Source organism: Ambystoma mexicanum, chromosome 2p, assembly GCF_040938575.1.
Source record: "Ambystoma mexicanum isolate Mex_15411 chromosome 2p, UKY_AmexF1_1, whole genome shotgun sequence".
Classification (NCBI taxonomy): domain Eukaryota; kingdom Metazoa; phylum Chordata; class Amphibia; order Caudata; family Ambystomatidae; genus Ambystoma; species Ambystoma mexicanum.
Genome location: NC_090923.1, coordinates 780,707,003 through 780,729,779, shown reverse-complemented (window position 1 = coordinate 780,729,779; position 22,777 = coordinate 780,707,003). Strand labels below are relative to the sequence as shown.

Here is a 22,777-nt window from a genome sequence, read left to right as displayed (position 1 = left end):
CCGCAGAGTTGTGGGGTCTTTCAGTTTCTGAAGTGCTTCCACTTTCTTTTCCTGGGGACAGAGACCCTGAGGAGTAATCTCATGCCCCAAGAAATTAACACGGGTTCTACACCACTGTGCTTTCTGAAAGGAAAGTTTTGCTCCGGCGGCCCTCAACTGTGTCAGAACATAACGGATCTCCGCTATGTGTTCCTCCACAGATGAACTTTTGATGAGGACATCATCTACATAAGCCAAGTTACCCCTCGCACCCAGGTCGGGCATGGCCTTATGTAGGAAAATGTTGAATTAATTGCCGGAGTTGAGGTATCCGAAGGGAGTCCGGGTCCATGTATACTGCTGGCCCCCAAAGGTAAAAGCCAGCTTGTATTGGTCCTCCCTACTGACAGGCACGGTCCAGTATCCATTGGTCAGGTCGATTGCTGTGAATACCTGTGACCCCTGGATCTGGGCCAGCCCTTGGTCAATGTAGGGCAGAGGCCATCGGGAAGTATGGACCCGTTTGTTGAGCTCCCTGAGGTCAGCACAGAGTCTCCACTGGCCGTTTGGCTTCAATATTCCCAGCACCGGATTATTGAAGGTGCTGTGGACTGGACGGATTATTCCCCTGGACTCAAGGTTCTTAATTATTTCAGTAAGGGACTCCATTGATGCGAGAGGCAAGCGATATTGCTTCACAAACACAGGAGTCATGCCAGGGTCCGTGGGGATTGTTGTTGTGTGGATGTCGGTGCGGCCACAGTCATATGAGTCTACCGCAAAGAGATCTTGGAAATCCAAGAAAACTTGTTTCAACTTTTGCTTTTGTTCCAGAGTCACACAGGCATCAGCTAGGTTGACTCTCTCTTCCACCATCTGCCTGAAGCCTGGAAAGACTTTTGGTTTGGCTATCTCCGCGGCCTCCTCCAGCTGGGTGGAGAAGTCCCTGGTCAGAGTGCTGATTTGGACCGGAGGCTTCAGGTGGGAAAGGCAGCCCTCATGGACCTGGAAAATCACCTCATCCCTCCTGAAGTCACAAGTCACATCTTCCTTACCATAGGGGCAGGAAGTGTACACCAGGAAGTTCCCCCCATGCCGGGTAAAAATCCTGTCTGGTGTTGTATTGTCTTCACTGTCACTGTCAAAGCAGTCCTTGGGGATTGGCCCTAACAGTTCATTTCCAAGATCGATGGAGAAATGTCGGTCATCAACCGCCATTCCAATAATGGTGCCTGCGGCTAGAGTAATACTCTTTAAGTCGCTGTTATCCACCTCTATTGGAATGGTGTCATGTTCTATGTTGACTAATGGAGTTGGGTTTACCCCCAACCCTTGCTGTTGGAGAGTAGCATTTAGATGTATGTAAGCATCAGGGTTTTTCAACTCTTGTCCCCTTTTAACTTTCACTTCCAGGGAGAATTGTCGGGTCCTTTCTGGGATGGTGACTTCCTCTTTGATCTGAATTTCAACTGCATAAGGTAGCAATTGAGCTGACCTAAATGCTTTTTCTGGATCATCAAAGCCCATGGGATTATCCGCTAATCGGGACCAAGCTTTGAAGTTTATTAGGTCCAAACTAATGGCAAAGCGATTGAGAATGTCACTGCCTAAGTAAAAGGCGGCAGGGACGTCTCGCACGACCCAACAATTGTGGACTATGCTCTTGTTGCCAATGGAGATTTTGAGCATACACCTGCTTGGCAGGAGATGTTTGGAATTAGGCGCTTCCAGGTCCATTTCCCATTTGTCTATCAGTTTGAAGGTGGGAATGGCTGGATCTTTTGGGAGTTGGCGGAACATGGCTTCGCTGATGAAGCTCTTACCGTTGTTCACACACACTCGAGCGAGAACAGAGTCCTTCCCATCATTTAACTGAACAGGGATGAACAACTGCTCTTCAATTTGCTGAATATCAGCCAGGCTCTGAGCTGATTTCACATCTTCCTGGACTATAGGAGTGGTAATATCTGATTGTGGATTTGTAAAGAGTTTCAGAGTGTTTCCTTCCAGTGTGGAATACCACCTTAAACTGCAAGGAAGGTTGATTTTCAGAAATAGAGAGGACCCTGCATCACCAGTCTGTTGTCCTACTGCTATTACTGTCACGTCTGGAATTTGGCTATTCTGGAAGTGAAATTCTACTTGGTCAGATTTTTGTTCAACCATGTGGCAGGTGCCGTTTAAACTAACATGGTTGACACTCTGTTTTAATTTTATTGGTCGGCTAGTCTGGGTCCAGAGGACCCTGTTTACGCAATCTATTAGGGGTGACAACCTTCTCAGGAGGTCATTCCCTAGTAAACAAGGGGTGCCCTCTGGGGTCACAACTATGACCGGGTGTTTCAACTTGTGTCGCCCAATTTTAATGTCCAAATCTGCCGTCCCCTCGACGGGAATTTCCTTCCCGTCAAAGTTCTGGAGTTGCCCAGGAAGAGAGGTGAGAGGAATTTGGTAATTCTCTCCCCTTCCTGCATTCAGTTCGTCAAAGGCCCTTCTGGACAGAAGGGTAGCTTGAGATCCAGTGTCCACCAGTGCCAAAATTGTACCCTGCCCCTGTACTTGTACCGGGGCATAATATCTTCCCTCCTTCTCCTCAAGGGGGCACAGATAATGTACATTTTTGGACAACTGGTGGGCTAATTTTCTGGTTTTGGACATCGCTAGCGAAGAGATTTGGGCAGAATTCTGTGGAGAGCCTTGGGAAGCTGAAAGAAAAAGTTGGCAACTGGAGATCAGAGCCATTTTGGGTTCCCCTGGCTCCGGTTCTGGGCCGCCCCCCCCTTTTTGGAGGCAGTCACCAGGATGGGTTTGAACCAGGGGATTTTCTTGCTGTTGGTTCTGGGATGAGATAGTGGGCGGCGGTAGCTCAGTCTCCACATCTCCCCAGTCTGGATTTGCATCCCTAGGGACCCATTTTTCTTTGGGAGGAGTTCCCCCCTCTCTGAAGGAGAAGATCCTTTTCCCAGGATCCTCTGAGGGTCCCTCCCCCTCAAATTGGAAGATCTGTACCTCCTCCTCAAACTGAGTCTGTTTGGGTCTTTTGTTTCTCCTACCCCCCCTCTGCTCCTTAGGAGGCAGACTTTCAGGGGCAAGAGATTTTGTTTCCGGTTCCTGGGTTTCCAGGGGCTGTTTACAAGTGAGGAAGGAAGCTTCCTCCAAGGCTTTACACCCCCCTTCCCTTTGTGCCTCCTCCCTGGGAACCGGTGAGTTATCGGGGTGCTGCCCCCGTCATTGTTCTGGGGCACCAGGTCCAGAGTTGGGTGCGTTCTGCGCCGGCATGCCGATCTGAGGGTTCTGCTGAGCCCTCAGTATGTGACCCAGATCCCGCGCCATGTTTTGAACCTGGCGCTCTAACTGGGAAACCCGCTCAGGCTGATACGGGGCCCTGTTTTCTCCCCTGGGCTGATCCCGGGAAGGGTAGCTGTCCCTCCTCTGGTAATACCCCGGGTTGGGAAGATGTGGGTACCCCTCCACCCTTGGCCTCCCCTCTCCCGGATTAGGTTGTCTGGGCTCAGGGAATTGGGGAAAGAAGGATGGATGATTTTGGGGTTGGAAATTGGGTGGATACCTGGGGAAAAAGTTCTGCCCAGGATTTGGAGAATTTCTGCCCTCCTGTGGGAAGTTGGGAGGGAAGGTCCCTGGGTTAGGTGCTTGGCTGGATCCCCCCCCTTGGGCTGGAGGAGTCCACACATAACCCAGGATGGGTCGATTTCCCTTGTAACGGGGACTTACATAATCAGGAGAGCGAGGGACCCCATTTGTGGGGCTGCCTCCCTGGCTCCCTGTCTGTGACTGGCCCGAGGACCTCCTGGGCCTAGCATTATTAGGTGCAGGTAGGTTTTTAGGCCCCCCCATCTCCAACTCTAAAACGGGGGTGACCTTTACCTCTGCCACCTTGGCAGCAGCAGGGGTGCTGTTGGCTTTGGGGTTTTTCTGAGCATTATTTTTGCTATCTACCGGTTTCTGCACCTCATAGATCCGGGTAGCCTGTTCAAGGACCCAGTCTAAAGATCTTTTCTCGTGAAAATCCCTCACGAGCTGGGTCATTATGTATTTGGGCAAGGCATGAAAAAATGTATTTATGAATTCTCTACTGTCTGTGCGCACCCTTCTGGTGGTCTGCGCAAAAGCACGTTTCAGTTCTTGCACAAATTCTTGTGGGGCCTGATCCTCCCCACATTGCAAATTGGAGGCTGCCTTGCGAGCCTCTTGAGGATTTCTATGAATGGAAAAATGTTTCAAGATGGCCGCCTTATAGGTGGACCATCTTAAATGATTTTGGTCCTCCAGCCCCGCAAAGAAACTGGAGTATTCCGGGGAGAAGGTCCACTTTACATATTGAATACAGCTTTGGCTGTCCTTCAAATGGAAAGTCTCCATCATTTGCTCAAACAACTCTAAGTGCTCCCAAACAGAATACTTAGCGTTCTTATGGTAAGGCGTGATGACGCTCCTGATCGCCTTAATCTGCTTTAAGGGGTCCTTAAGCAAGGCCCTTTTTGCCTTATTGGCCTTTTTGGTTCGGGTAACCCTTGTCCATTCATCCTCTGACTCAGAGGCACTGATCCCAGAGGTTCCTGTCTGCTCTTCCAGGTTTTCCCGGATTCTGCGAGCCTGGGAATGGCTGGCAGAATGTGGGGACCTGGTCTCCTGTGTCCTGCGCAGTTCAGAGGAGTCTTCAGATTCCTCCTTGCTGCCAGGATTTGATGGGTACCCCCTCCACTGACCTAACTGGGCAGAGGTTTTCAGGATGCCCTTAATGGGCCTACTCTCCTGGGGTTCCCCACTAAATTGCACTGCGCTTGGGTGCCCATACCCGGATGCCCGCCCCTCCATACCTGGGTGGTACTGGCCTATGAGCCCCATACTTTTGTCTGGATAGTAGTCTGCCATCCCGGTGGCCCGGTGCTCATGTGCGCCGGGGAACATGGGGGTGGCAGAGTCCAGGGACTGAGAGGTATGAGGGCCTCTGGTACTAGGGCTCCTGAGGTTATGCTCCGGAGTTTCCCTTTCCCAGCGAACCTCATCTCTATCCGCCCCTGCTCCCTGTTGCAATGCAAGAGCCTGCATTTGTGATTTCAGTTCCTCAGTTAAGGCCTTACTGGACTCTATCAGTCTCTCCTGCATCGCTACCTGTTGTTGGAGCCTATCATTGTGTTGACAGAGGGCCTCATTTTCCCTCTGTGCTTCCTGGTTGGTCCTGGAGAACTGGGCCAGTCTTTGCTGCAGGAGGGTTACCTCCTGAGCTGTGTCCCTATTGGCCTGCTTCTTTCTTGCTAGAGCATCCTCCACCCTTCTGGTGTGCTCTACCAAGTTCTGGTTTTCTTTTTGGAGGTCACCCAGCCCCTGGAGGGCCAGGTGATTTTCTTCAATTTCCTTTTTTAAGTGGCAGACTTCCTGGCCTAAAGTGTCTCTTTCCTGACTGAGAGCCTGCATCTGTGCTGCCAGGTCGTCCCTCTGCCTTTGAAGGGCACCAGCTTTCCGGCGCTCTTCATCAAACTCTGCCTGGGTATCCAGGTCTTTCAAAATCAATTTATTGCTTTCTGCCTTTTCCCTATCTAGGTGGCCTTGCAGGGTGACTACCTGCTCAGCACATACCCTGTTGAAGTCCAGTTGTTGCTCCAGCTTTTTCTGGCTTTGCAGTAGGGAGTCCAAACCTTCTTGGTGTTCCTTCTGCAAGGCCAGAAATCTGGTATCCTGTTCTGACTTTTCCTTTTGCAGCACATCCATATCCTCCTTTATTTTAGTGATGTACTGTCTGGTCTTATTTTCTGACTCCTGGCATCTGTGCAGCCTTTGCTCAGAAGAGTCCAGATCAGATTGGGCCTTCTCTAACGCCATCTGTTGCCTTTTTGCCAGATCATGGCCTTCAGCACATTTATTCTGTATGGCTCCCATATATAAATATAAATATGCCGCTATCCTAACAATCTTGTCGTGTTCATCTTTGGCCTTAGGAGCCATATATAGTTCACTCAGGGCCACATGTAATGGACCCTGATCTCTCCATAAGTCTGACCCTCTTTCAGTGGCCTGTCGCGTGATGGCCTGCAACCAGGCCTCCTGGCCCTGCTCAGCCCATTCACCTCTCACAAATAACTTATGTAAGAAGTGCTCTCTGGCTATTTTCATGTCTACTAAGGTCGTCATTCTAGAGATTGGTCTCTGTCCTGACTTACAAAAGTTTGTATTTTATTTTTGCAGAACAGAACTTTTCTTGGAGTGTCCCTTTTGAGGAATGCTTTACAGCATAACACAGCGTGGTGATCCGACCGGATATGTGTATCTGGTCAGCTGGCACGCTGTATTAATCTGCACAAATGGTAGATCTAACCCAAACGTCCGGCACGAGCTCCCAATTTGTAAGAGGATTCAATTCAGCACTACAGCCAAGTCAACGCCTAGTCTAGAATACTGAATGAAAACCCTTATTGATATATCTTTATGTCCAGTTCATGCGTTCTGGATGACTACCCCTATATAACACCCCTCTCTTGGAATCCTCCTGACCCCACTGAGCCAAGAAGTAGTTCTGTTTTGCAAGTTAAAAGGTTTATTTGATAATTTAAACAATAGATATATATATCAGACTTTATAATAAATTAATAATTGAATATCACACTTAATCTGATATGATAAAGATTAACAACGGAGAATCTGGCACTAGCACACTTCTTTATAATCAATGATGAGTGGTTATAGGATGGATAAGATAGCAACAATACTTTTATGGTTTCAAATGGATGCAATGTGGAATGAAATGCAGTACAGAAAATAACTTGATAGGATTTCAGCAAAAGACAATGTAATCACTTTCTTGGACAATTCACCCCCCCCTTTTATGCAATGCAAGGATATGGAAGGAAGGCACACAGTTCTCAGAAATGCAATCAAATGTGATTCAGTTCACCCCAGCAACTTAGACTACGGAAGTTGAAAACACAGGCAAAATGCTTTGATATGTGCTGGCAATGGAGTGAAAATATGTTAAAATGCTTTTAATTCCCTCCAGAGGTTCAGGGTGAGTGGTATCTAGTTAATATTAGCTCAGGCTCACTCTAGCAGTGATGCAGGGATAGTTTTTATGAGGCAAACGATTTTCTTTCAGAGGAAAGCAAAAGCAGCTATCTTTTTGCAAGTGGAGAAATTTTCAAATCGCGGCAAAATTCGTGGATGCGTCTGGCGCGATTACAGAGGAACTACAAGGACTATCACTAACGTTTTGGGGTCCTAGGAAAGCCTAGGATCTCAGCTTCCAGATGAAAGTTACTGCAAGTCTCTAGCACAAACGGTCACGGAGATATGAGCGATTAAATAAAGGTCGTTTTTCAGATTTGAAATTTGAAAGTTCAAAAAGACAAGTGCAGCTTGCAACTAGCAAATCACAGGTGACAGCTTACAAATGACAGGAGACAGTTAGGAGACAGTTCTACTTAGATTAAACTAGATTGAATTATATTATTTTAACTAGGAGATTGGTTCTGCACAGTTTTCTAGGTACTCACACTATATTCTTGAGTGAAATGGGCCTCGCCATGGATCTGGTCAGGTTTTAGACGGGACTCTGGTCTCTGCACTTCACAGTGATCTGGGTCTGCTCTCTCTCTGGATTCTGAAGATTGAGGGATTTAAAGTCTGGATCTTTCTGCACAGCTTTCTCTGGAGATTGATGGAGGTAAAGTATGGATTTTCCCGGCAGAGCTTCCAGCTGCAAATGGATTTGAAGGTCCCTATCTGTCCTGTCTCTCTGCTTTTATGTGTTTTTAAAATGGGTGTGTGTGAGCAGCATCACTAGACCCTACCCCTCTCCACTTCCATTGGTCAAACTTCCATTTCTCCCTCGATTGGGGAAGGAAGTGTGTGTCAGCGTGATGTCATTTTATGGCTTGCAGAGAGGACACTCCCCAGTCAAATTGCACACATTCTATATTTGATAACAAAAGACATATCTGCACAGGTAAACATTGGTTTAAAATTATATGCACACATCACATATCACAGGAGATATACCCTGTCCAAACTTTGCTCTTCCTGGGGGCTTGCATTCAGAAATGGCACATATTTCACTTTTTAACTGATTTTGCAATTCCGGACATTGACCCAAATTTACACACATGTGCGCAAGGAGTATGGACATTAGTTGATGAAGTGTCAGATTTTTCACATGCACACATTTTGAGTAATATCCTCTTTTCCGCTAAAACCCCCCTGAACATGCCACCGGTTCTAAAAACCTCTTAAAATGTGGGCAGAAAAATCACAAGAATTATGGTGTCATTTATACAATTTTCACATGTCCGCTCTATGAGTTATTCATCTTTTTCTAAAACCATATTCTGGCTATAGAGGTGTGTCTTTTCATGTCACATGGTACAGAAACCAGTCTTTCCAGTTTCTGGCAAGCTCAGAGACCCTGCCCCTCCCAGCTTCTGCCAAGAGGAAGCTCCATTTACGACTCCCGCCAATAAAACATTTGCCTGAGTCAGGACAGGGCTTTGTTCAATTTCCTGCAGAGCCCAGGTAATTCAATCAGGGAAGTGTCATATCCCTTTTGGTGCGAGCAGCAAAATGGCAGCTAGGACTGGGAACACAGCTGTGACTCAAGTTTCACTCCTGATGGGGGTAGTTGCCAGGCAGAATTCAGTTCCTTAAGCCAGGTTTCAGATAAAATGTCACTTTTTGTTTCCCAGTTTAAGTCAAGACAATTTTTTTACATATGCAGCTAGAATGCTGATTCTAAGTTCAAAACTATGACATTTAAACGATTGCAACCTATGTGACACTCAAAGTAGGTCACTCATTTCTCTTAAACCTTGAGATTTTTAATGTCTTTCAGTCCAAATTTACTTAAACTGCTGAAATCCACAGCGCAGCCAGTCTTGTTATAAACCTTCAAGTCACTTCAGAATATAACTTTACATCGTATCCACCTCTCAGTAAGTCTTTCTTTGGCCTGTTTTGGGTTCATTTATTCAGTTTTCTACAAAAAGTAAAATCTGGTGGTTTTAAAATGCCGGCTTTTGGATAGTGGTGAGTACTGGTACTGCACCCCTTTTTGGGATTTAAGAAAATGAATTCTCCACAGTTATGGGTTTGCTTTTGGCAATCAGCATTGCCATTCCCAATGGTTTCAGACTACTGTGTGGGTAGTCCAATGGTGGTTTTAGGCAGTGTCCTTCTGTGCCCATAACATCGGCAAAAATGAGTGGCAGCCTATTCTTCATGCATTTCCCTGTGCATTTTCTGGGAAGCTCTGGCCATCATGATGTTTTCCATGTCAGTACTGCACAGTTTTGAGGTATGGCTCGGATGCATGGCTAAATACATCCCACACGTGTGTGTATGAAAGCATTTCATGTGATGAGATTGAGCTTTAGGTGAGGTTGATAGGGTATTCCATGTCAAGATGTATATATTCCTGCATGGATAGATTCTGTTAGTTTCACTACATTATGTCTTTTGGGCTGGATTTATTTCCATTATAAATTGTGTTTAGATTTGAAACTTGAATGCCTTTTTAGTGACATCAATACATTTCTATTACAATCATAAATAGGTGTGTTTTAATTGCCTTCATCAGAATAATTGCTGGGGATATTTTTTGTATGTTTACAAACATGTCAGGTAGCAGTAGCTAATGGTTTAAGGAAAAAGAGAATGGAGATGTTCTCTATATGGTGAAATTTGAAGAGTTAAACATCATTTCTGACAATAAGAAGTGTGCCAATGCCATTCTTTGGTACAAAAAGGTTTATCAGTGAAATACTGGTTATTTGGAATACTAGAGAGGTTAACATTGATAGGTTCTTTGAATAGATGAATGAACTAAATACAAATTTAGGATTCACAATTTGCAAAGATAATCAATCGCTCAATCCAATTCTTGGACCATTTGATTACGGTGAAGGAGGACACATTGACATGGGGCTTCTATAAGAAGCCGACAAACAGCAACACCATTTTACACAACTGAAGTTTTCATTCCAAAGCCCTAAGGGAAAACCTACCTTATGGGCAGTTTTTAAGGATTAGATGCAATTGCAGTCTTTCTATTCGGAGACAGATTTGGCATTGAATAGATTAATTGACAGAGGCTATCCCAAATATGTGGTGTGGTGTGCAAAAAATAGAGCTAGTAATCAAAATAGAGTAAGCCTGTTGGTTAAATATATTTCAAAGCCCCCTTATTCAAAAATGGTGTGTGTCATGTTGGGCTGTTCGATAAGGGTCCCAATGAGAAAGAGAGGTTCACGTTGCGTGCGCCAAATTGGTGATTGGGGGAACGGCTGTTAGGGAGAATTCTCATTCTATGGCTAATTTATCTTACCTATAGAGTCCCCAGCAGCTTAGCTGGATTTGAAGGGTTTGTTTCGTTTTACCTGCTAAGAGTGAGACTCTTTTTCCCACTCAGGCATGTTTGCTATGTGTGTTCTAGGCTATTTTTGTGTTTAATGCCTATGGGATTTTCTCTCACCCATAGGAACCATCTTTATTCACATGTGTTACACAGCACCCTCAGTGCAGTGACACAGGGGTGTCGTAGCAACCCCCAACGATAGACTCCATACCCTGGGACTGACTACTGTCTCCCAAGGCATGTAAAGTCCCCATTGACTTTACTAGTCAAATATTATGAACTTAACCAGTCCAACCCATCTTACTATGGAGGTACTGGAAAGGGTTAATAGTTTTTCCCTTGGGTTCATTTTCAAGGGGGTACCGTAAAGTCCCGCTCGCTAAAGTTTCTGGCTGGTGGCAGTGGTTACTACCATAAATATTCAACCGCAAATATATTCTTGTGGGATTTTCCCATTGTTCGAGGCTACCACTTTTACTGACAGCCTCTAACATACCGGCGGTTTATTTTATTATTAACTTTACTGCGGTAGGTTTTATTTGCCAGAACTTTAATATAAATTCTTTCTCGTGTCTTACTCTAAACTCCTAACCCAGGTCGGGGATCCTCGGAGGTGGGTCTGTTGTTTGGGATGGAGAGTGGAACCCCTGGACAGAGTTGCCACAGCAACTCATGTTGCACTCTAACCTGGTAGGCTGGAGGGTCTCCCACCAAGAAGACCACTCCACTGTGTGAGTGACAGCTAGGCTGTATGAATGGGTCTCTTTCTGCATAAAAGCATGGTCCTGAGGACTGGAAGAGCAAGACGTTGCCACTGGAACTACGGAACCGAAGGGGTGAGAAGCCACAGACATCTTCAGCATCTACACCACTGGTGAAGCCCTGCCAGATCGTCTCACCACTTTTCCTCCACACCACGAGAGGAGATCTTCATCGAAAGAGCCTTCTTCCCTTGAGCTGGTGGGACCAACCAGTTCACCCATCACTTCCCCGGACCTGCCTTGGTCGAATTGACAGTGCCCAGCACTTGGAGACCGGATAGCCAGGCAGCTATCGACCCAGACGTCGATTAAAAGGAACGTACCTTTTAAACTTTGTTTGGCAGCACCGCGGCTGGTTTCATCCCTGGGTAGTGCAGTGACTCGAACCTTCCTCCACGATGAGAGCCCCTCTTCCTCTGCTGGACCCCTCGAACTGCAGGAACTACCAGGAACAACCGCCACCGCAGGAGCCACTTCTTCACGTTTAAGGTACATTGTTCCGCCAGGCCTCCCTTTCCCCGTGGTAAAGGTGTTTTAAATCCTTTATCTACTTGTTGGTTTGGCCGCCCTCTCTCTTAACATTTTCTTTCGCCTCGCATCTACCTTTTCAATATGCATTTACCAAAGACTTGACTGCAGCTACAAGAACATTTTTGCTCCTAAACTCTTGGTCCTGTACCACTGACTCTGGCTCAGGCCTATTGATTCTGGCTGATTTTTTAGATCTGCTCTCACTAGATTGATTTTCAATGAGATATATGTTGATGCACCTGAATCTTCTAAACCCCTCTTTTCCTACTGTTTTAACTTGTGGAGTGCCATTTTGCTCGGTTGTCATTCCCTTATCTTTCTGCTAAAGTTTTACTGTGCATTACCTGTTCACAAAACTTCAGGGAAGTGTTGCTAGGGGGTGTCTGAAGATATTTCGATTTAACTTGTGCTTTCCCTCCCTTTCGTTAAATTGATAGAGTGCCATTTGTAGTTGGTTTTCACTGTGCCGTTTTGCTCAGTTTTCACTCTACCGCAAACTTGTCTACAATTGAATAGGGAGTTGTATATACTTTTCCTTGACTGAACTTAACTTGCTTTATCAACTGTGATTCATTTGTTGAACTAGATGTGTATAAAATAAATATATATTCTCTTTTTGATACAAAGCTTTGGTCAGTGTTTCCTTGTTCCATAGTACTGTGATACCTATTGTGTAAACCCTCAATACTGCTCATCTCCCTCATGAGATAAGTCTGACTGCTTAGCCACAGCTACCAACTAAATTTTTGTGGTACGGACTGATACCAAAGGGGAGTTTTATTGCTCTCACCTATAGTCCTAATCCTGGTTAGTGCTCCCTGAGGGAACTGCATAGGATTCTGCCTAACAACGGCAATGCTGAAGTGATATTGCAATTTAACAACTTCAGATGAAATATAAATAATGTAGGCATAGTGTGTCAGGTTGTGTCTTGAAGTTGTGCAACAAGGAGCTTTATATGCGCATGGAGAAAGGAAATTTGATATGGGGACACCACAGTGAGAGGACACGGTAGTCTTGAACATACATACAGAGACATTCATATATGTGTGTCTTTAGAGATATGTGTTTTTGAACAGTTGGGGTAAATGACGAATATACCATTTTTATGCTTCAAGGTCCTCTTGTAGCTAAGGATTATGTAGACCTAGGAGCCTGAGTTGGTGGGATGAGCTCTGGGTTACTGGGAATACTGGTTTAGCAAGGTTGAAGGCCTAGGAAGGGCAGCAAGCAGATGCAACAATATCAGATGGTAATCCACAGGCAGGCTCTGGGGTTTATGGTTTAGCACTAGTGTGGAAAGGAGACAGTCTTTTTAAGTACATGGGAGCCTGCTATTCATTGTGCAGGGAAGTCAGGCCACCTGTTTGTGACCCAGCAATAAACTTGGTGCAAGGCCACTCAAGGGCAAAGTTGACAAATCATTATGGGTTACAGCCAGTTTCTCCAGAGGCCATGCCTGTTGGATTGGTAGTTGTGTAGATTACAGTGAAAAAAGGACGCCAGCAAGTCTGGATGTGAAAGATATTTATCACCACCTCAAAGGGAACTTGTTATTTCTCCCCCTCTGCATATTGTTAAAGTGTCTTTTAAAACCATGTGCATCAAGTCCAGGGGTAGAGGTCCCACGCCAACTGGAACTTGCAATGAAGTATGTTTGTGTGTGAATGTGTAACTGTGGGAGGACGTCATGACCTACCCCGGAAGATCCAAAAAAGGTGTTTCCTACAAATATGAGCTGAAGATGGTAGTTATATAACTGTGTCCAATGAAAGTGTGTGAATTAAAGGAGATTGGATTTCTTTTGTATCGATTTGTACAATCATGTGTGGGGGAAAGATTTGTAATAAAATATCTGGGAGTGTTTTTACTGTTACAAAATGTACAAAATATGTCAACTTGTGTGGTTCGAGGAGACACGGGTTAGTTTAACTCTAGGGCTTCATCTAGCTCCTTCCAGCCATTTGTAAAATAAACTTTCTTTACGGACAAAGGTGCTCTCGCTTCTTAAGTGGTAGGTCTACGTTAGGTTAAGGTGATCACAGGCCCATCCGAACAGTCACAACCTTGTGTCAACACAATAATGCCATTGAGAAATTCATCAACCAAAACTGGCATGTGTTGCAACTTGAGGATTCCTCATTTGAGCAACCGTTGTTTGCCTTCATGAAGGCAAGAAATATAAAACAGCATCTTGTGAAGGCAGATAGATTAGGAAAGAATCCCTTGGTGAATCTGAGAACATACTCTGTTCTCCCCAGGATTACTGGACATTTCACCTGTGGAAACTGTTCCATGTACAGAACAAAAAACCTCAGTTGCGGTTAATGGCAAAGATTGGAAGCTCAACTTCCACAGCACATGTAGATGTGCTTGTGTGATATATATTGTGCAATGCCCTTCTATGAAGTTATATGTGGGCAAAACTACCATACAGGTCAGAACTCGCACAGTGGAACATAGGTCCAAGATGAGGACCAAGATAATGTAATTCCCAGTAGTTGAGCATTTTGTTGATTTTGGACACAATCTGGATGACTTATTATGGTGGGTCATTGTGAAAATTCAATCAGGTGAAACCTAAGCATAGGAGGAATAGCTAGCCCAAAACGAACAACTTTGGCTTTATAACTTTCAGATATACCGGCACGGTATTAATGATAGGAGTGAATGGCACCCTTTAGGCTGTACTTATTCCTTTTTGAAGGATATCCTCACAGTGTTAGGAAGGCTGCACTCTTCTTTGAGACTTGGGCGCACATTGATAAAGGTGATATGTTTCTGTATTTCTGACCATATGGTGTCACATTATGCATATGGAACAGGGTGTAACTGCTTAGATGTTTTATGGTGCCTTTTATGGCTGTTTAATATGCAACTCATGCGCTTTACAGTGGTCTGGAAATGCATAATTTTGGCCACGCATTTACAACCGTTTTATTGCTTTGGCTATATGATCTTATTTCATTTAAATTTGCCTGGATTAATTTTTGCAGGTTATCCTGTGTATTCAGGCAAAGGGACGAGGGCTAAGACCAACCGATCTAGTTTTTTCTGCGTTTAGGGTTATAAGCATATGGGCATAATGGGCTCACGTAATGGTCACATGGCCGGCCCCGGTGTCTTAACTGAAACAGCTACGAAAGTGCGTTTATTACGGAGATGTGTCTTTGAGATTTAACGGCGCATATGCCAAATCTAGGAGCTACAGAGGCATGATAGCTTACGACTGAAGAAAGGTAACAACCATCCAGCTGTCAAAATGGTCCTTAGAATGGATGTCGGCATTCTTTGCGTCACAAGTATGAACGGGAAACCCTTTAGCGCTCCTGATGTGTTGTGTTTTGTCACCCAGTGGGCAAAAGAATATTCTAGCCATTTGGGTACCAGGCGGAAGATTGAAAATTACTATGATGCGGCAGATCCTGAGGGCATTCATACACACACACACACACACACAATCTCTGTCAGCTTATTGATCTTTATGTAACACCAACTAAGGGGTTTTGAACAGTAAAGTCGTGCAGAATTAGTGTTTTATTGTGAATTAGGATCATTTAGCCCACTGCAATGAGTACTTTTGCAGTGGAACATGTTTATTGGCAGGACAAAGTCACTTTGCTCCACTCTACGTGTGTGCGCGCGCGCGCACATGTGCGGCAGGAAATGCATGTGAATGGAATGGAACAAACTGGGGAAGGGTATGGTAAGGTCAGGGGAACATGTGGTTGAGGGACAGGCAAAATGGCCTATTGCCAAGTGTGCAAGCATTGTTGATCTGTACATGGGTATGTTCAGATAAGGTTCATGTTTGTAATTGTTCTCAACAAAACCCTACCTTAGGACCAATAATAAATAGTTTAAGGGCGTTACAAAGAAATGCATAGTAGCCCAGAACTCTTCTTCTTCTTCCCATTGGGAGGGCTCCAGAATTCTGGAGCTGGCTATTTCCATCTGTATAGACACACCAATCAGCCAATCACAACCTCTAAATCTCCGCCAACTTCCCAGTCTCCCATACAGACTGAAGAAGGAACCTGCACTGCTTATCGCTTATCCTCAAACACTTTTTTCGAACTGAACAAATTGGACAGCCCCCAAACTACCACCCCAATGTCACTCATCCTGGTGTTAAGAAATTCCCTCTGCACTCTATACTTTAAACAGTCCAAAATATGGTGAGTCACCATCTCCAGGCGGATGTACGTCAAAAGAACGTAGACGAAAATACCAAAGCCGAACACAGCAAGGCTGAAATGCTTGCATTTTTTAAACTTTTTTAATGTATGTCTCCCGCTTTTAATGATGTGCAAGTGGGGGACACCCCCGCAACCCCAAAGCCAATAATGCCAAAATGGGTGTGCACGGGACACCCCTGCAACCCCCCACTCCCCACGTTCAGCATTATTGGAGTCAGAATGTTCTACTACCCCGAATGAGGCACAAACGTGCATGAGGTTTTTTATTTCTTCGATAATTTCGGCAACTCTACCCATCATAAACCTCCACCCTGCCAGGCCCGCATGACCCACTCTGTTCTTGTCAAACTTGTATTTGAGAGTTTTCTTTGAGATTATTTTTGTAGAGGAACACGGTTTGAGGTAGTTCTTCATAAGTGATATTTGTTTCCATTACTTACATATTGCAATTGATGCAGCAGTGTATTAATAATGAATCCTGAAGCAGCACCCACATTGCGTAACATGATCAGTCTCAGGAATGTGCAGCAGTAGAATGAGCAGATGTGTCCCCTGCACCTCTATGACTGAAGATGGCAGTTGCACTCGGTAGAGCTGCGGGTTCCATCTCGACGGCGGGTGCACCACCTTTTGATCCCCCAGCGGTGATGGCATTATGGGAAGTCTTTTTTGTTTTAAATCCACTGCAACGGACATGGTAGCATCTTGGGGCCCTGGAGGCCATGCGGATGCCACCCATCCCCTTAGGGTCTTCTTATTGCCTATCATGTGCCCTGCAAGTGGTGATTGTTTTTCCTCGCCCCATTTAGACTTTTCAAAGGAGTAGATATGTCTTGGCAATAGACAAATGCGAGTGGAATTAGCATATGAACAATGGTATTTCTAGCACATGCGCAGGCGGGGAATGTAATTTGAGCACTGCCCATAAGCATCCACTAAGTATAATTTATGCAGCTAGAAATATTGTTTTTTTGTAGTTCACTAGAGTTTGCCAAGAAATACCCCGTTCAGCTGGTCGTGGTTCTCATTGCGGCATTTCTTATTTTCCAGGTGAAGAGGTAGCCGGCTCGACTTCAAGATGGAACTCTGGCTAGTGCTTCTTCTTGCAATGGTTTCCTTCATCTCCTGCCTTATGTTGAGGAAAGAAAAGCACCGCTTTCCTCCTGGACCAACTCCCTTGCCTATTATAGGCAACCTAATGCAAATCCGTTTCAATGACATTGTCAACTCACTCATGAAGGTAACCTCTGCTTTTACAAATGTGCTTTACGCAAACGAATGAATTAATATGTAACCCGGCATTGAAATCTGGTAACGATACGGTTCGTAGTTTGCGCTGCCTTAATGTGAAAGGCTTGTGACACATGCCTTGATTAGCTAGTGGCTTTTGTTATCAAGGTAAGAATAGGATGCATTATGGCAGGAGGGTAAGATGGAAAGCCCTATCAAGCCTCCGACACATTAGTTAGAGAGTGGCAAGCTAGGGTGTAACAAAGTCTTCGAAAGTACTTTTCTTGGCAATGTTTAGCTATTACATACCCTCTCCTCTCCTTTAAACTACTCCCTGTATGCAGTGTGGCTCCATAACTGCGGCCAATGGAACCCGTTAAGCCTGAGTGTAGAATGTGCGTATTGCCAATAACCTTTAGACTGAGGGGTGCCCTGCCTATGACGCAGAGGCATGTGGTTGATAGCTATACATTATATATCTTCTGTTCCTTGAGGGTGAAATAGATCCTCTGAAGGGGAGAAGCTTCAAGTTCATCTTCGACATGCAAACCTTCCCACGGCAAGACAGTTCCAGATGCTTTAAAAGCACTGGAAACATTGTATTTTGAAAACTAGATTGCGTGGAGGGGGATTTGACCGTTTGCAATTTTGCGTAAAAGCCCCACCCATGTAATGTTCAACTTTCCGACACGGAGTGGTAAAGTGCACAGCACGGGTGAAAACACAGGTAAAATCCACTTTACGCATGACTTTTCCACTGCATCTTTGGAAATGATAAATGACTCAGCATTAGTGATTGCAGGAGGCATTTCAGTGGATTCGAAACACATGTGCATGCCTTTGCCTGGTTGAAAACAGCAGGGGGGCGCCACTGGAATGCGTTCTTTACAAGTAGAATGAATACCTCATGCCAGTGGCAAACCTGAAAGATTGAGCACAGGGTGATTGCAAAGGTCACGTGTCTTCAGCTCCACAATCCAAACGGCCACATTCTGGAAAATCCTGAAAATCAGAAAGTGGCAGTCAAATTGCAAAGCCACGTTTATAATCACGTTTTCCAATTAGCAGGACTTAGAAGGTGACCCCCATTGCTTTTACACAGCCTAGGGGTCAATCCGCCAGAGTCTTGTTACCCTCAAGGTTTCCACTCCTTTATTTCTCCTCCCTTCCCCAATTCTCCACTTCATTGTTCTACTTCCCGCGCTCTCATCAAGACTGCCTCCATATCATCCCTCCTTCTCTGCTGAACCCCTTCTCTATGCCCGTTCTATTCCCTCTTGCTCCCGCCAATAGCTACTCCTCTGCTGCCTCCCTCTGAATTGTGTGTTCCCTGTTAAATCTGCAACATCACCTTCTCCTTTGGCTATCCTCTTTGATGATTTCATAGTATTTTGTTTTTCTCCACCCACTTCTCATCATGATTTTTGATCTGTGCAATCATCTCTGATGTGTACAAAGGCATCATGTACAGTGTCATAAGCAAAAGCAGTGTGGCACGTGCATTCCATTTACTGAGCTTCCATTGTGCAACATTTCCACTAAGCATTCAGTAAACGGATGAAACCAAGAAGAAGTCGATTGTATGTAGATGTGGGTTGTAGTGTGGCCCACACCTCTTCAGTTTCTTTTCAGATGTGTAGGATAGTGCTCGCTTAAGCACACTTGAAAGCAAATGCATGTGAGACAGTGTGTGTCTTCTGTTCACAGCTGCACAAGAAGTACGGCACAATGTACACGGTGCACCTGGGGCCGGAACGATACGTGGTGCTCTGTGGCTATGAGCTCATGAAGGAGGCCCTGATTGAAAACGGCGATGCCTTCAGTGGTAGGGGAAGCTACCCGCTCTTTTACAATTTCACGAAAGGCAACGGTGAGCAGAAAGCTTTAGAACATGTCTTTGGTACCATGAATGCTGTAAACGTGGAATTCATTTCAGCCACTTAATGTGGCATCATTCCCTTCACAGGGTGCGTTTATCAAAGTGTTGTGAATCATCACAGTATTGAGCTGTTGTACAAAAAAAATCATAAAGTCTTTCCGGCAATTGCAGTGTTTTTAAAACCTTTTCAGACTTTCCCAATTTTGGGTCAATTTTGAGGAATGTCATGATTTCAAATGCACCTATCACGCACTGAGTAGACTCTAGATGGTCAGCGAAGCTTCTATTTGTGTGTACTTGGCTCACAGGTTGAATTACAGGAAACAACTGGTCTCAAGACCTTATTTTTGCCACAAATGACCAATACCATACACTTATTAATTACAATGTATAGTATCAGAATGAAACAATGTATCCATGTATACAAATATACATGTCAGAATTTATGTAGGACATTTAATTAAAAAACATATATAATGAGGCATGCCCCTCATTCCCTTTGAACCAGGAAACAGCTAATTTATGGTCTCGTATTGTTGTTGCTTAATTCTAATTGATACCCAAGAAACTCCTTTTCACTGTCTGAGTCCGTGTAATCAAAGCAAAATAAAATAGCCAACTGTTAGATCAGGAGTGAGTGAGGTAGGAGTATATGTCACATGGACATGCTTGCCTCACTAGTCCTCCATGCCTGTTTGCAGAATGTGTGTACATGTGAATGAGTGACAGCTCAGAGAATGTTGGTGTCGCAATGATTAGTGTATGGTTTAACGGATATCTGAGTTGTGAGTTGCTGTGGATGGACTGGTTGAAGTCTCGTCTTCAGTAACATCTTGAGAGTAATAAAATGTCCCTGTAAAGTGAGGAAATAAAGAATGGGCTAATTCATAGAATCCAGCGCACAAGTAGCGCACGCGGCTGGCGCACAGCGTGCGCCTGCGATAGTCTGCGCCAGGCACGTGCGCTAAAACAGATTTCCGCGCACAGCGTATTCATGGATTACAAGCTCCCAAACCAGCCGTGGCGCAGAGAATCGCAGCGAGCCTGCAGCAGCGCCAGTAACGCCCCCAAGAACGCCCTCGCGCAAGGAAAAGCCATCAAAATCGCTAAATCATCGCTAAGGGCTGCGCTAACCCTGGATCACTTCACAGGGCAGGCAAACAAGGAAAGCAAAGCGGGCAATCTTCAAATCATGAGTACGCGGGAAGTACTACACGCGACTAGGCAGGGAACGTGAATTACAGGGGTACGCGGGAATCACCACACGCGAACAGCCAGGGTGCGTGTATTACAGGGGTACGCGTGAAGTAGAACACGCGATAGGCCAGGGAACGTGTATTACAGGGGTACGCGGGAATCACCACACGCGAACAGCCAGGGTACGTGTATTACAGGGGTACGCGTGAAGTAGAACACGCGATAGGCCAGGGAACGTGTATTACAGGGGTATGCGGGAATCATCACACGCGAACAGCCAGGGTGCGTGTATTACAGGGGTAGCGGGAAGTCCAACACGCGATTGGCCAGGGTACGTGTATTACAGGGGTACGCGTGAAGTAGAACACGCGATAGGCCAGGGAACGTGTATTACAGGGGTACGCGGGAATTATCACACGCGAACAGCCAGGGTGCGTGTATTACAGGGGTAGCGGGAAGTCCAACATGCGATTGGCCAGGGTACGTGTATTACAGGGGTACGCGTGAAGTAGAACACGCGATAGGCCAGGGAACGTGTATGACAGGGGTACGCGGGAATTATCACACGCGAACAGCCAGGGTGCGTGTATTACAGGGGTAGCGGGAAGTTCAACACGCGATTGGCCAGGGAACGTGTATTACAGGGGGACGCGTGAAGTAGAACACGCGATAGGCCAGGGAACGTGTATCACAGGGGTACGCGGGAATTATCACACGCGAATAGGCTGGGTGGGCCCTCACAGGTGTACCCTGTACACCCTCCACGGCCCCTGCAGGCAGCCCACAAAACAGTGGACTACCCTGCACACCTGATCATGTCCCCCTGCACCCCCATCCACCAGGGGCACCCTCCACCAGGCCCCCACCCATGTCTCCCACCACCCCCACCCCCCAGCAGTGCAGGGGCACCTGCCATCAGGCCCCCACCCATGTCTCCCACCACCCCCACCCCCCATCCACCAGGGGCACCCTCCACCAGGCCCCCACCCATGTCTCCCACCACCCCCACCCACCAGCACTGTGGGGCACGTGGCCAGCAGGCAGTCAGGCAGCAGCAGATGGCAGGTGGGAGCGTGCTCAGGGCTCTGGGGGACTTTAATTTGGCCTCCTGGCCAGGAGCGTGGTCTTTCGTGTTTGAACGCGTGGACAGCCTGATAGGGAGTGATTTTGCACGTGAAAACCCCACACTCAGCGAATCGCGCGAAAAGCCGTCCCCAGCATATGTGCGTCAATAGTTACCTGCACGTGCAGTGTCAAAGCGTGTGATTGGTGAAAAAGGATCTACACGCAGGAGTGACAAAGCGTGTGATTGGTGAAAAGTGAGCTACACGCAGGAGTGTCAAAGCGTGTGATTGGTGAAAAAGGATCCACACGCAGGAGTGACAAAGCGTGTGATTGGTGAAAAGTGAGCTACACGCAGGAGTGTCAAAGCGTGTGATTGGTGAAAAAGGATCCACACGCAGAAGTGACAAAGCGTGTGATTGGTGAACATGGGCCAAGCACGTACACGCCGTAAGTGACGCTGTACGTGTGGGCCTGTATAAAAGGTAGTGTTGAACACCATTTCCTTGTACGTGCTTTTCGTGGAGAGCGAGTGGGTGAATTCTGTACTTCTTGTCGTTTCACACGCGATTGACTTCACGGCGTTTCCAGTTCGTACTCCCTGTTACCTCTGACAGCTTTTTCTCTTTTTCCTCTAGTACTGGTTTACCTGGGCCTGTTCCCTCAAACAGTGTCCCCTTCTACTGTTGTCCTGTCTCCTCAGACAGCGTACACATCTTCTTTTGGCGGGGGTGTTGCCAACCAAACGCGCTCATTTTTCACGCTCTTTTACCTGGCAGACGGTGAGTCACGCACGTATCTAACTTCTGTGCTTGCCCCGTGTGTAGCCTACCCCTTCAGAGGTCATTCTAGGCTGCGTGTGACACGCATACGTTCATTGTGTTACTGGATGCCACAGCGTAGTGCAGGGTTTTCCATCAGCACACGTGGTCTAGGAGGGGTATTGTGCACGTTCCTTAACTTTTTTGGGGTGCCTGTGCGTTGCGTGACCCGTCATCTTTCCCCAGGGGTGTCATATAGCCTTGCCACTGCACTAGGGTACGAATACCATCTGGTACCCAACCCCTTTGACACCCAATTGCCCAGGACAATTGTGCACACCGACTCCCATACGCACAATACCATCAGTGCCATGGTTGGGAGGCGTGCAAGCCGTAAGGGTGGCAAAGGTGGCCGAGCCACACGTGGTGGCCGTGGAGGATCCACTAGGGGACGTGGTTGTGACTTGCAGGGTGCCCCTGTCCCCCCCAGTCTGGAGGACCAGTCAGGGACACCCATGCCCCCCCCCCCCCAGTTGAGAGTCATGTGGCTGATACCAACCCTGATCAGCCCTTGTTGGACCAGGCCATTGTGGCACCAGACCTGTCCGAGGGTGATCCCATCGCTGACATCCAGGTCAGCAGGTCCACTGCACGTGCACCGGTGCACATTGGTGTCATCAGGGCACGCGCATCTATGCCAGATAGGTCATCTGCTGGCCCCCGTAGCCAGGGTGTGGCTCCATCCACCCCACCTCTCATACACCCTGCCAAGACTGTGTCGGTCCTAGTTCATGCACCTCAGATCAGGCCTGACCCCATCC

At 46.4% G+C, this 22,777-nt stretch overlaps 1 protein-coding gene across 1 annotated transcript in view; it reads left to right on the top strand.

Annotated features, from left to right (window-relative positions):
* Window positions 1–16,883: 16,883 nt before the first annotated feature.
* Window positions 16,884–22,777, top strand: part of LOC138566787 (cytochrome P450 2F2-like) — a 646,300-nt gene continuing 640,406 nt past the window's right edge. Inside the window, exons 1-2 of the mRNA XM_069644441.1 lie at window positions 16,884–17,067; window positions 18,765–18,927. Of these exons, the coding sequence (XP_069500542.1) occupies window positions 16,906–17,067; window positions 18,765–18,927 (325 nt within the window). The 5' untranslated portion in view covers window positions 16,884–16,905. The remainder of the gene's footprint in view (window positions 17,068–18,764; window positions 18,928–22,777) is intronic.